Source organism: Stigmatopora argus, chromosome 8 (genome assembly GCF_051989625.1).
Source record: "Stigmatopora argus isolate UIUO_Sarg chromosome 8, RoL_Sarg_1.0, whole genome shotgun sequence".
NCBI classification, from domain to species: domain Eukaryota; kingdom Metazoa; phylum Chordata; class Actinopteri; order Syngnathiformes; family Syngnathidae; genus Stigmatopora; species Stigmatopora argus.
Window position 1 is genome coordinate 5,868,675 of NC_135394.1, and position 14,560 is coordinate 5,883,234.

A 14,560-nucleotide genomic window follows, 5' to 3' on the forward strand; every position below is an offset into this window, starting at 1 on the left:
ATAAATGATGAAGCTAATCCAATATAATTTAATTCCCTCAGGGAAACTTTGGAAGTGTTGAACTGTGCCGTTATGACCCACTGGGAGATGACACGGGTGAGATGGTTGCTGTGAAAAAGCTGCAGCCCAATAAGCAATCCACCCTGGAAGACTTCCGTAAGGAGATCAAAACACTCAGCATGATGTGTTGTGACTACATCGTCAAGTACAGAGGGGTCTGCTACAGCACGGGTATTCAAAATATCTTTTACAACTGTTATAACTTTTGCAAAACCCGCCATTTGCTTCGCACCCAATCACACCTGTTGGAGTCAACGTCATGTTTACACCTAACAACTAAACTTTCATTTTTGCTGGATGATGTGGTTTGGTTGAGAACAATTTGGCGAAGATTTACAATTGTTCAAGAAATGTTCGGTAAAGAGGAATTTTGTTTTTTAGGGCGGCGCAACATGAGTTTGGTGATGGAATATTTACCACATGGAAGTCTTATTGTATATACAGAAAACAACAGACACAACATCAACACCAGGCGCCTGCTACTCTTTGCTTCACAGATCTGTAAAGTAAGACTGATATCTTTCAGAATAATGTAAGACAGGGGTGTCCAAACTATTCCACAAAGGGCTGCAGTGGATGCAGGTTTTTGTTTCAACTGATCCAGTACGGACCATTTAACCAATGAGGTTTCTTCTGAAACCAGCAGCAGTACCTGACCGCAATCGACTGATAATACTTTTAAGACACCCGATTGGTGAAAATGTATCCTCTTCTTCGGTTGGAATGGAAAACATGAAAAAAACTGCACCCACTCCAGGCCTTGAGGACCGTTTTGGACACCCATAAGCGTTTAAAGTGATAGACAACACCATGGTTATGTGCATCCCAGTGGAAAGCATCTTGTTTAAATAGTGAAACAACAGACAGGATTTTTTTCCCATGTGTCATCGTGGAAAACAAAAGCCGATAATTTCCAGAAGGAGGGGAAATAGCCATTGTCAGACTCAATGAATTCTTTTTGAATTCTAGTACTTTTTTAGCCTATCAAATGATGGCATCCCAGATTTTCTCACATACTCACTCAATGGAACCAGGAAGTGAAACTGGCCTTGAGTTTTTTTTCGACCAAGAAAGGAGAAAGTTTAAAAACTATCAAAAAGGTTTTCTTTTTAATTTTTTTGCCACAGTTTATCTTTGTGTTTGACTAATGCACACACAATGGCTGCACTCAAAAATGGTTTTGTCCATTTTCACATCTAAGAAATGTACATTCTGCATTCTTAAAATATGTTAGGCATTTATACTAGGTGTTGTCTACAATTTAACCACTTATTACAATAAATTCGTGAATGTAATGTTGATTGTAATTAATGAATGAATGCAAAATACTGTACATTGATGAACAACTTTATGGTCAGCGTGTTTGGAAAAATGGAAACTGTATTAACAGCACTTCACAGCATTCTATGGTCACAGCCAAGTAATATACTACATTATGATTTTCTTATGTCAGTGCTTGAAAATACAGACTTTGCAAAATTTATGTTCGTTAGAAGCAAAGTAAGAGAAATGTCATTTTCAAGTGTAAGTGTGTAAGACTTCATCCTGCTGATCCCAAGACAGGATGTGTAGGCAGGATGGTAAAAGCTGTGTAAATAGTGTGATATCCTGGCAGGGCAAAACCGTGTCATGAATTTAACAAAGAAGAAAGAAGAGAAAGGCAACAGTGGTTATTTGGCTAAAAGGTAATACATTTGATGAGTAAAGAGTACCTGGAGTGTGTCTTAAAAGGAATAGATGACACCTTTAGCACATGCATCAAAGTGGATAGAATCTCATTTAATTAATTAGGAAAACAGAATTTCATTTTTCTGGCGTGTAACAGTAAAGCAAATGTTTACACGAAAGCCTGTATTCCCAAGAAAATGCTGTCCTGAGTGCAGGCAGTTATGTTATTAGATTAGATTTTAGATGAGATAACTTTATTCATCCCGTATTCAGGAAATTTCACTGTCACAATAGCAAGAGGGTGAGAGTACAGACACTGTAAAATACATTTTAGACATAAATGATTAGGTAATAAATAAGTAAATTAATAAATAAATAAGTGTGTTGCATGAAATATATATATATATATATATATATATATATATATATATATATATATATATATATATATATATATATATATAGATAGATATATACACACACACATATACACATGTATACATAGAGTTGGGCTCATCAAAGCTGATACTATTTTAGCCAATCATTGTGAGTATTGAGCGATAGTCTGATAGTCTCAATATGGTTGCAATCGTAAACTATCATTTTTGGGTTTTATATATATATATATATATATATATATATATATATATATATATATATATATATATATATATGTGTGTGTGTGTGTGTGTCTGTGTGTATATATACATATATATATATACATATATATATATACATATATATACTATATATATATATATATATATATATATATATATATATATATATATATATATATATATATATATATATATATATATACACATACACACACAAAACATCAGTAAAAATTGGGACCGTAAGAAAATCAGAATTAAATGTCTCGAACAATCTGCTCGTGTGGATGATGATCATTTCTTGCTGTTCTATTATAAGTACTAATAATATTGATATATTGTATACTAACTTTACTTATAAATTCCAGGGAATGGCATACCTGCAGACATTACGGTACGTGCACAGAGACCTAGCAGCCAGAAATATCCTCGTGGCGAGTGAGTCACTGGTGAAAATTGCTGATTTTGGACTGACTAAGATTGTTCCATTGGACAAGGCGTACTACAGAGTCAAACAGCCTGGAGAGAGCCCCATCTTTTGGTGTGTACTTTTTTTTTTAGATGTAAAGTGAAATCAAGTCCTTTTTATTCTGTATCTATTTATAATTCTGAACACTTTGGATTTGACATTGAATTATTTGACAAGATCTGGCAGAATATCTTATCACAATTTAGAAAAAACAGCAACCAAGCAAGTAAAAGTACCTCAATGTCAATGTCGATTTAGATTTGGGTTTTCACCAGTGCAGATTACAGTTAGATTAAATAGAGGTTTTGTATAATTATTCATCATTAAAACCAAAGCAGATTGAAGGCTGTAAAATCAAAATAAGATGCAAAAGAAATGTTAGTGGCATTGAATTTAATTGAATGCTTTTATTGTCATTATACAAGTATAATGACATTTAACGCTTCACCATGAAGTGCACAAATAACAACAAACAAACAAATAAATAAAAATAATGAATAAATAAGATGAACAGTTGAACTACCTCATCACTGTTATGGTCAAAATAATCAAATGTCATTATGTAGTTCAATTTAACTGGATCGGTGTTTACGTTATATACCTAATTTCTGTTGTAAACTAAAAGAAAAATTAGGAACTACTATACATTATATCACTAAAATATTCTTGTGTGATCTCATATATTCTCCTATTTTATTTTGTTGTTGTTCTCTTTATTCATTATTCTCCATGACCTTTTCATCCTCAAAATAATAGAGTTGCTCTCTAATGGGCTAAAGCCCCTCTGCTCTGGGAATTAGTGCATTATGGAAGGATCCTATGACTATTTTAACTATTTTGGGGTGTTTAGGGGGCCCGGTCGTATTCCTTTTTCCTACCTCTGGTAGTACTCACACCACACTTTGAAAACCACTGCTGTAGAGATAACAAATATATTTGATCTGCTAAAGAGGAGCATAAAGGGAGACACCCCCCCAAAAAACCAGTGAAAGACTGTGGTGAAAACTATTGCTGTGCTGCAAGTTATTGCAATTCAGTTTTAATAATTTGGCGTAGCGTTTCAAATATTGTTTTTCCTTCTATAGATACTATACCTTTTTAAAAATGATTTCATCATTCCAGTATTTTGAGAGGGAAGTCATGGTTAATCATTCCACTGTGCTCCATGCAGGTTTGCGCCAGAATCCATCAATGAGTTTCGATTCTCCCAAAAGTCGGATGTGTGGAGTTTTGGAGTTGTTCTTCACGAGCTCTTTTCTTATTGTGACATGAGCTCCAACCCCAAAAAAGTGAGCCTACTTGAATAATGTGTCGTAAACGCATGGATATTTAAACACTGATGTATGTTTCAGCTTTGCTTGCAGAAGATTGGAAGCAATGTACATGGACTATCAATTTCAATGCATTTGCTCAATATCCTTAAGGACAACTGGAGGTTGCCTCCCCCGCCAAACTGCCCGCTAAAGGTAAGCATATTTTTTGACAAAACTGAAATCCCTCGATTATCGCAGTTAATGTAGACCGGACATGGCCGTGATAAACAAAAAAACGCGAAGTAGGGTCACCCCTATTTGAAAAAAAAAAATTACAGTTGTACCTCGAGATACGAGCTTAATGCGTTCCGGGACTGAGCTTGTATGTTGATTTACTCGTAACTCAAATGAACGTTTCCCATAGAAATGAACTAAAAACTAATTAATTCGTTCCGACACTCTGAAAAAACGCCCAAAACAGGATATTGGATTGGGAAAACATTTGTATTTGTATTTATTAAAATAAACACATTTAAATGAACTTGGATTACGATGCAGACACACTCAAAAATAAATTTAATCTAACCTTACACTAAATTTAATTCAAATTTTGTTTTAAATTTTGATACATTTCTTCTCCCGAGTTTGCTCTATTTGCCCTGCCTCCACCCTGACTTTCAGAAGCAACCTATCGAGGGTTGTTTGCCTTTGTCTTCCCTTCAAAATATTTCGAAAATGATGCACACAAATGTCCTCACAATAGGACAACGCACGACCACTTTCCAACTTGCCCGGGAAGTAGTACTCCTCTCGTATTAGCGAACAAGCTCCGCCATTCGCAATGACTAACGGGGAAAAAAATACTGAAAAAATGCAACGCTTCGCCCAGTGCTCGTAAAGACATTACACAAGGGAGTTGCGACCAGAAAGACAGTGGCCATGATGTTCTTATGAGCACCCTCTCACGTCCGCTGCATGCTCGTATATCAAAATTTGTCTTGTATCTCAAGATAAATATTTGCTCGAAATTTAACTCATATCTCAAATTGCTCTTATGTCGCGGTATTACTGTATTTTTTTGTTACTTAAGTGCTGAGTCCTAGTAGCAAGCAGAGGACAGGGGAGTGGCTTCCGCTTGCAAGTTTCAGCGTAAATGTTCACATTTTTATGAACTTGCAAAAAAAATTTTTTTAAATCCACGATGTAGTGAAGCCGCGATATTCGAGGGATTACTGTAACATGAACGAGAAGCATTCATTGTACTTTTTGTTGGCCAAGCTTTCAACTCATATACATTGACCGATTCCTGAAAATGTCACTGCCACTCCAGGTGTACGATTTGATGAGGCAGTGCTGGGTTTACAACTTTGAGGGGAGGCCGTGTTTCTCCAGCCTTGAGGATCAAATTGAAATCATCATGCGAGAGGACATAAGAGGCTGACTGGGAGGAAGTGCCTTCTAAAAATGGCCCGTCGCCATGCTCACAGCTTCTCTGAGCAAGCGTTGTGATTATCTAGAGACGCAGTTGCAGCCACATTTAAACGGTAACAACGGACACACATGCGCAGAAAAGACATATTTTTTTGTAATTTTGGTCTGCTGATACAGTACAAGGAAAAAATATTTCAACCACCATAGAAATGTGACATTAACATATAGTATGTAAGCATGTTTAATAAAAATGCTGAATTTCCTTTTCATGAGTTGACTTGAGATATGATGTGATTATATCCAAATTCAATGCAGAAGTATTCTTTATGTGAAATGTCCAGGCTAAATCAAAAAAGTCAATATCCTTTTCAACACTGTTAATCCTTATCAGGGTTGCGGGGTGCTGGAGCCTGGACCAGCTGACTTCAAGCGAAAGGTGGACTACACTCTAAACTGGTCGCCAATCAGTCATAGAAGACATAGGAGATACAGACAACCATTTGCAGGCATAATGATACCTTCACTAAGGGTATATCAATGCCAAGCTGCGGTTGATGATGAACCGCCTCACAGAGCTTTAAACGCACAGTTCATAACTGATCTCATTTCAAACTGTCGCCAAATCTTTGCAACATATTTAAAACTTACACAATTTTTTTGTATTTCAGAGTTATTTTGTATCTGTTGCGTGTCCTAAAAGCCACTCACACTATTGTTTGTTGTGAAAAAAAATTACAACAACTTACATGATCCAATTATAGTATTAGCCATGATAAATGCTATTATGTTAATCGACAGCATTGCTGTAAAGATGTATGTCAACACCTATAAAATAATCAAATCAATCAGCTATACATCTCCAGACAAATATTGTTTTATTTTCCCAAAGAGTTATTGTAGCTGAATTTTTACATCAAATTAGCTTTTGGTTCCATTTGATATCATTTTCACGATACCTTATTTGATTAAATACATTCCGGTGATGTGAGATATATTAAAAAAACAGCAAACATGATAGAAAAACTAAAATACAATGCACTAGTTTATTCAACAAACTAAAACGCATATTCACATAGAAATCGTTGTGACGTAAAAGCAATAGAGCAGGGGTCGGGAACCTTTTTGACAGAGAAAGCCATAAACAATTCATATTTTCTGCATTCAGGACTAAGCTCTCTCAGCAGCCGTTCCCATATTTTACCTCACAGTTTGGCGGAGAGCCATATGCTCCTATCAAAAGAGCCACATATGGCTCCCGAGCCATAGGTTTCCTACCCCTGGTCTACAGTTGAGTTCATGGCTGAAGGAGGAGAAGAAATGGATTTGGTTGCAGATTTACTTTCAAAGCCATTTTCAAGACAGACCTTTAAAGAAAAGCTGGACATCATTAAGAAAGGTCGGACAACTCCGAAGCTAGCAGGCCTGTCACAACCTGGAAAGGACATTTTCAGCCCTAAATTGAATAAAAACTTAATATGCGAGAAATACGACAGGACTTGCTCGACTTTCAGCATTAGCTTCGATGGCGACAGAAAAGGAGGAAAAAAAGGAGGATGGATTTTGTGTACAGATAAAAAGGATTTTTGGTGAGTAAAATGTGGCCATATTCCTAAATAATATTTCAATTGAATGAGGTTATTATTGATCAGTGGTGGGCCGTCAGGGCCTTCAAGGCCTTCTCTGCTGGCCTAAGAAATATCTGAATCATATATTATATTTTGTCCATCAATACTTATGAAATAATTCCAAATTGTCTGTTAGCTTCCTATCATTGCTTTCCCGCTGGTTGCACTGCTTCCAGATGTGTGTTTACATATTGAAGCATTTAACCAATCACATTTCAGCCATTATTTGTTGCCAGATCAGATCTGCCTCAAAGCCTTCACAATCAGTTCTGCGGGGTCTGCTGCATTAAACAAGACTGTTGCTTTTAACCAATCAGATTTCGAGTTGGCAACCCCACAATAATTTTTCATAGGCGTGAGCATTTTGCTGTCTGGGATACGTCATTGCTTTCACCAACTTTGATTGGCTAGTAGGCGGGCCAAAGCCGAGGCAGCCAGAGCTCGCAAACTCCACCCACAATTCCGGAAATATGACAGGACAGGCTCGACTTTCATTATTAGCTTTGATGGCGATAGAAAAGCTAATTTTTGGTGAGTATAATATGGCTATATTCCTAAATAATATTTCAATTGTGGGCCCGGTTCTGATATCTGAAAAGCTCCAGTGTTTGTATTTAATCACTAAATGCTGCTAGGATGTGGATTTTACCCCAGTTTGATTTTTTCCGTTTCGCCATTGACGTCCATCGCTGTCTTTTCCCGAGGAAATCACCTCCCTGGCCTGATTGTAATGTCGCAAAAGCTCCAGTATTTGTATTCAGTCAATAAATGCTGCTAGAAAGTGGATTTTAACTAATTTTAGTGCATTTTTTGTCATTTCACGTATGGACGTATCGACGTTCATCGCTGTCTTTTTACCGGGGAAATGATACTCCGGGCCCGGTTCTGATGTCTAAAAAGCTCCTGTATTTGTATTTAATCAATAAATGCTGTTTTCGGCTGGATTTTACCCCATTTTCGGGCAATGTTTGCCCGTACGCCATTGACGTTCATCGCTGTCTTTTCCCGGGAAAATCACCCCCCTGGCCTGGTTTTAATATGTGAAAAGCTCCAGTATTTGTATTTAATCATGAAATGCTGCTAGGAAGTGGATTTTACCCCATTATTTGTGCATTGATTTATTGATTATTTTTTATGTGTCGCAGCTCTAGCTGCAGTAGAGGTTTTATAGCCATAAAATAGTTTTTGAGGGTTGGATTGATACGTTGAAGGTGCTACGACAAAATGCACCGACCGCCACTGTTATTGATGCTTTTTATATGTGGCGCAGCTGGAACTGCAGTAAAGATTTTATAGCATAAAATAGTTATTGAGGGTTGGATTGATTCAGATGTAGCAATACTAAAGGCATAGATGTGGAAAAAAATATACGTACACAAAAAATACATTCTTTTTATAATAACATGTATTAGTCCATACCTGTCAATTTATACGTTTTCCCGTATTTTATACGTTTTTTGATCATTTCAAATTGTGTACGCCGTATAACAACTTTTGTACGGGATTTTTTTTAAGTACGTTTTTTGTAAAACGGATCTCGTTTTACGCATTTCGGCTCTAATCCGGATCGTCTCGGTCACTGGTAGCAGACGAAAACGTCATCGTCAACTGCTAATATTGTCATGCTTTAAGCATGATATGCGCACACGCATTCCCCTTTAACACGAAACAGGAAATGATTAATGATCATTTCCTGTTTCGTTATTTAAGCAGCTATGAGTCATAGCGCTTGGGTCCGAATACATTCACGGTCGCGTCACGACAACGCGGCGCGACCATAACACTTTTACGTGCACCCTATGTGAGTAAATATGTGCCGCGTTGCATTTGTACGGTTTTCTATTGCTTAATACGGGGAATTCCAACCATTAATACGGGGAGGAATTGGCCCAGGTTGACAGGTATGTTAGTCTAATACACGTTAGCATTCTGAAAACAATGTCTTTTTTCGTGTCTGTTTTTAATGCGCATGACCGAGGTCAGAGTTCAACTGGCCGTCATACTTCAAAATGGCGGATGAGGCAGCAGTCAGTAAGGCAGTGGACTGCACAGAAGCTCAGAAGTGACGATTTACAGAAGAAAGACCTGGTAAAGTTCATACAGGACAATGCAGCGCGTTCGGTACGTTGTCATTTGGGGATTTATAAGCCCCAGTTCTCATTTTAAGAGTGCTCTTTTACGAGCATGTTTCGTTCGCGTCATGTAGCCCCACGTGAATGCAGACATCAAAATGTTTGCAAACAATTTGGCTACATTGCGTTACCTATAACTCTTTATTTTTAACAAGAAATCATTCTATTGTGTGTTTCAGTTCCTCAACGATCACAGACTGCTGGGAAACATCAAGAATGTGGCCAAAACGACCAAAAAAGCAGCTCGTCGACGCCATAACGAACTGTTTGTCAGCAAAGTGAGTTATTTGAGAAATACTAGTTTCTATTTTCTCTGTCCGTCTAATCATTAAATGTCAGCGTTCCGTTTTTGCTCAATTAGCTTGTTTTTAATTGATACATTCAAATTTTGATTGAAAACACAATTTAGCTGATCTAGTGTTGATTTTAATAGCAAGATCCGGTGTGGAGATAACTCGCACCCACAAATGCCATCAGTGGCGGTGTAAGGAATAAACAGTACACTTGTAGAATATATGTATCCCTTTATCCTGGGCTTGTTTCTCTTCACTTTATTAAAGGAAGACCTCAGGGCTATGATCTTTTAATTTTTAGTTTTAAGTGAGACATTGCTTCAACAAAAGTGCAGGAGTAATCTTTGACTCAATTTAAACATATGGTAAAATAATAATTTTTTCTCCGTGTAAGAAGAGAAAAAGGGATGCAATGATGACTTTTTGGGATATTTATTTTAAAGAATTGGATTTGAAATGATTGACAAAAAAAAAACCTCATTCAGGATGAAATAACATGGGGAAAATGGTTAAATAAGCAATTACATAATCACGCTTTGGTGTTTTGTAGAGGTTTAAAGCTGTGGAAGAGGTGACAACGCAGGTGAAAGCTGTCAAAAGTGACGAGAAGACCAAAGTCAAGGCAGCAGTGGTGGATGAGGTAGGACCCAAGTGTTTTGGGTTATTTTATTATTTTCATGTAATGTGTACTAAACCTACTCATTTTGTTTCTCTTCAGGGTCCACCCAAGAAAGGTGACAAGACAAACTTCCCCAAAAAAGGGTGCCATTGAGATGCTGATATATGGACACATTGGAGGACGTCACATTCTTTGACACAACATCCCCTCAGGTTCTCCAGGGCCTCTCCATTATGTTTCCCATATTTCCCAACCACATCTAAATCAAATCATCAGCAAGCTGTCCTGGAGCTTGGTCATTTGATTTTGGTGTTGAAGGAAGACATGGAAAATAGACTGTTTAGAGGCCCTCGAGTACTACAGTTGGAGACCCTTGTCATAGACTCAGATCATTTGAGTGTCCCTGCCTGTGCAGTGGCAAAGAAAGCTACTGTGCTTCAAAATCATTAATGGGGTATGTCTAGTTTTTTCTTTTATTTTCTCTTATGTGGCTTTAATGTTGCTTGCCTTCTTTTGCAGTGGGATGAAAGTAGAGATGACATTATGGGCAGAAGCTTTTCCTGGTAAATACCTTTCTGATAGAAAATACCTAACTTAGTTTTTTTTTTGTCATGTTTGTGACTTGTCTTTTTTCCTTCCAGAATTCCACCCAAGGGGAAGAAGCGTTTTCGTCTGGTTATTGAATTGCCCTATGTGAAGCTATCTTGAAAGATGCTTATTTGTGGAAAAATAAATGTTTTTAAAATGCATATATATCATTCTTCATTTCTCTAGCAAAAATGCAAATAACATGTTCAGTCAAAGTTTTTATTAACAGCAAATTATTTTGACTTAGGATCACATTGAAATGTTGGTTGGTATGGTCAGTGTTTTCTCCACCTGCAGACAATGACATAGTAAATTTATAAGGGAAAAACACTTAGAATAAAAACACAGGACAATTAAAAGAAAAAAGACCATTGAGGGTCTTGGGTCTTTTTTCTCCAAGTGTTTAAAAAAAAAAATGCTGCTCAAATCTCTTTTTGCCAACATTAAATGAAGTATAAAAATAAGAAACCTCTTACCTCTCACTTTGCCAGCATGAGCCAGATAATTCTGGACTTTACCTATATAGAAGGGAGGGCAAGTAAATCACAAGTTACATTCAGTGAAACATGTTTTAAAATGGATGAATTCTTTGATATTCTACAATAAACTAACCTCAGAAGACTGCCAGAGTTCAGAGACACCACATGATGCAAGAGAGGCATCATCTTCAAGTGGGCAACTTGGGAAGATCACCTGGTCCTCCAGAGTCTGGACATGGGCCTGATGCGTGCAAAAAAGCAAAAGTTACCAAATATAGAGATCCAACAGAAAGGCTTGGGTGATTTCTTTTTTTGGAACTAGTTTTACCTTGATCTGTCTGGCCCAGTCTCCTCTCATGTAACCTCAAGGGTGTCCGTGTTGTGGGCAGGTAGGAAGAACTGCACCTTGATCCTAAACAGGGAAAAGTTTATTTAACCAAGCTATTTGGGAGTTGCCAAACAATTATTACAGGAAAGACAAATTAATAAACAATCAAGATAAAGAATGAAAATAAGTTATTGAACACTGCGTGCTATTTTCCCCCTTTCCAGAGAAGGCGATTAAATATACAGACTGCCGTTAACTGCTAGGAGAAAGTTGGATTAACATTTTTTTTTGAATAAATGTTTTTTTTGTGAAAACAGAACAATTACAAATCGGAAACGAGTGTTTCACTCGCAGTGAAAACTATCATTAGATACAACACACCAGGAACACTGGATGTCATTTTTGAGTGAGCCTTTCCCCAGCAAACTGTGCGTTGATGTCTCGGCTTTGTTTGATTACGTTAAAAGTCTTTCTACACGACTCAATAATGTAGAGAACGCGACGCTAATGCTAAGATAGCATGTGACTACACGCGGCACACAGCCAGTGGGGAGCCCACACTTAAATTGTCGACGGTGTGTTCAACCGGGCATTAAACTAACAGACTTGTTGGCGTTTTTGGCTCAATCGATTCCTAAAAGATGTCCCGTTAGCGTGATAAAAATGCACTTAGGCCAGTAAATTGCTCTACGACGCCTTACCTCGACGTGCTAGTCGGCCGTCAGTATGGAAATGGCTGTTGGAGAAGACGAGGCACTGCGCATGTGCTGAATTTAGGGCAGCTGCGTCGGCAATCGGCGTAACCACGCCCATATTGTCCCACAATATTGAATGTGGAAAAGTTGGTGGCTTGCTTGCTTGCTTGCGCGCTCCCAACTCGATGTCCATGTTTTGAAGATGATGTAGATTAGTCATGATTTTTGTGGTCTTGATGTTATAAAACAGTATGTATTAGTACACAAATTTTACCTCATATTGGGTAACATTTTTACTTAGTATTTTACATCAACTCACCTTTATTCCAGGCCATCTGACTACATTAAACGTCTAACATTTGAAACGCAAAGAATGCTTCTTTGTATTGTATAGTACAATAACTCAGTGATGGACCGATAGGGCCTGCAAACCCTTCTATGCCGGCCTAAAAAAAATCAGAATCACAGACTGATGTTAATTATATTTTGTCCATGAATACTTATTATATTGAATAATTTTAAATTGTCTTTCAGCTTCCTTTCATTGCTTCCCCCCCTGGTTGCAATGTTTCCAGATGTGTGCTTTCATATTTAAGCATTTAACCAATCACATTTCAGCCATTATTTGTTGCCAGGGTCAGAAATCTACCTGGATGCTTTTACAATCAGTTCTGCAGCCTTGCAGCATAAAATAAGCCTTACTATACATGGTCTTTTAAGAAAAAAAGTTTTACTGTACATGGTCATTTTTTTTAAAGAAATAAAAGCCTTAGTATACATCAAGAAAAAAAGTCTATGAATTATTTTGACAACATTGCTATACTGTTGAGTATCAGTGAGAGTATGCATGCAGAAAGGTCTACATTAAAAAATGATTTAAGGGGGGGGCTAGAGGTAGTTTCAACGCCACAGTGCCGACGGGATGCTCCTATTAGTGCAATTGGGACTCAGTACTTTCTATATTTGACCTGGGAGAGCCATATGCAACCCTCAAAAGAGCCGCATATGGCTCCCGAGCCATAGGGCCCCCCTGCAATACAATAATATCTCGTTTATCATGGTTAATAGGTTCCAAGACCCTCCCCATTAGGTGAATAACTACGATGTAGGGACAGTGCAACTTCAAAGCAACTGCTGCAGCAGTTCCTCATGGTGTCTTTACTTACGTCCTCTCTGGGTCTCCTTAGTGAGGCTGATGCAAAACAAAATTGGCCAGGTACGAAGCCATGTTTGCACAATCACCCCCAGGCCATAAAGCCTGCCAACATTCCTAATAGGAAGTGGAAAAATCATTTTTTTGAAAAACTGGGGCCTAAATTCAAAAATCGAGCACAGTAACGTCCCAGAGCCGAACATTTGCAATTGTTTGTTCAAAACCGCATTGAAATCGGATGTAGTGTTGTCTCCATTTTGCCCGATGTTAAAAGACAAACACTCTAACGCACACACATTCTCAGAAATAGTAATGTGTATTGATTATTCCTTTTTAATGGGCCCTGATGAATTTGAATGTTTTACAAAAATAAGAATATATACAAAATATGATGAGAAGCAAAGAGCCGCATTCATTTTGGCTGGGAGCCGCGGATTCCACACCCGATATAGTATATCGCAAAAGGCCTCTATTTCCATCTAAATAAAACATTACAGCAGAAATTCATTGAATGTACCAACCCTGAGTCAAAATTAAAACATTTTACAATAACTGAAATGAATTGTCTTAACTTAAAAAATGACAAAGCCTGTACATCAGTACCTGCACATAAATATACACTGGAGTACTTTTAAATATCAAAACAAGCCAATATCATATGATAAACATTTAGAAAATTGACATTCAGTTGGTGACAACAGTTTAAAAGAAAACAAAATAAGTGACATTCAAAAGGACTCCAGTGGAACTCGACATCTAGAATGTAAAGAAGTAGATTAAATAAGATAAAAAAATAAAATTAACATGTATACATGCGAAACAAGATTATCTTAACACATTCCTTCATCTTAAAAAAAATTCACCACACCTTATTGTCACTTGAACCCAAATGTACATTTCCTCTGTTAAAGATGAATCAAAATATTACAGATTAAATGTCTGCCACTTTTTGTTGCCGTGGCGACAGTATTGCTCGTGGAATATGTAAGGATCATTTTCTTTGTTTGCTCTCTCACTCGATTAATGGAAACAGATGAGTTGGCGAATGCTTCATTACACAACAAACGATTAAGCACAGCGACAAAAATCAGGTAACGTGATGATGGAAAGAGCAGCAAGTTGGAGACGTTTTGTTCACAAATTAGCATCG

At 37.3% G+C, this 14,560-nt stretch overlaps 3 protein-coding genes and 1 long non-coding RNA gene across 12 annotated transcripts in view; 3 read left to right on the top strand and 1 right to left on the bottom strand.

Moving 5' to 3' along the window:
- jak3 (Janus kinase 3 (a protein tyrosine kinase, leukocyte)) overlaps positions 1-6,343 on the top strand; it is a 23,654-nt gene extending 17,311 nt beyond the window's left edge. For all 3 annotated transcript variants that reach the window (XM_077606747.1, XM_077606748.1, XM_077606746.1), the window contains exons 19-24: positions 42-231; positions 442-566; positions 2,714-2,886; positions 3,986-4,103; positions 4,167-4,280; positions 5,398-6,343. In XM_077606747.1, the coding sequence (XP_077462873.1) occupies positions 42-231; positions 442-566; positions 2,714-2,886; positions 3,986-4,103; positions 4,167-4,280; positions 5,398-5,508 (831 nt within the window). In that variant the 3' untranslated portion in view covers positions 5,509-6,343. The remainder of the gene's footprint in view (positions 1-41; positions 232-441; positions 567-2,713; positions 2,887-3,985; positions 4,104-4,166; positions 4,281-5,397) is intronic.
- The window catches only part of LOC144079161 (peptidyl-prolyl cis-trans isomerase FKBP3-like), a 139,843-nt gene extending 129,151 nt beyond the window's left edge, over positions 1-10,692 (top strand). The window contains exons 1-5 of one of the 7 annotated variants that reach the window (XM_077607746.1): positions 8,806-9,024; positions 9,107-9,244; positions 9,435-9,533; positions 10,099-10,188; positions 10,267-10,692. In XM_077607746.1, coding sequence (XP_077463872.1) covers positions 9,140-9,244; positions 9,435-9,533; positions 10,099-10,188; positions 10,267-10,320 — 348 coding nt within the window. In that variant the 5' untranslated portion in view covers positions 8,806-9,024; positions 9,107-9,139 and the 3' untranslated portion in view covers positions 10,321-10,692. Of the gene's footprint in view, positions 1-8,563; positions 9,245-9,434; positions 9,534-10,098; positions 10,189-10,266 lie in introns of those variants that run through there. The other 6 variants (XM_077607747.1, XM_077607745.1, XR_013301444.1 and 3 more) reach the window with 6 other exon arrangements.
- On the top strand, positions 10,690-10,916 carry LOC144079164 (uncharacterized). The gene is made up of 2 exons (XR_013301446.1): positions 10,690-10,730; positions 10,809-10,916. It is a non-coding gene; the product is annotated as an uncharacterized LOC144079164 (long non-coding RNA).
- A 279-nt stretch (positions 10,917-11,195) lies between these two features.
- On the bottom strand, positions 11,196-14,306 carry LOC144078968 (uncharacterized). Its single transcript, XM_077607469.1, has 4 exons — positions 12,577-14,306; positions 12,264-12,489; positions 11,563-11,646; positions 11,196-11,475 (listed from the first exon to the last, which is right to left on the bottom strand). The coding sequence occupies exons 2-4, from the start codon at positions 12,475-12,477 to the stop codon at positions 11,423-11,425; spliced, it is 351 nt and encodes a 116-aa protein (XP_077463595.1). The 5' UTR covers positions 12,478-12,489; positions 12,577-14,306; the 3' UTR covers positions 11,196-11,422.
- Positions 14,307-14,560: the final 254 nt, after the last annotated feature.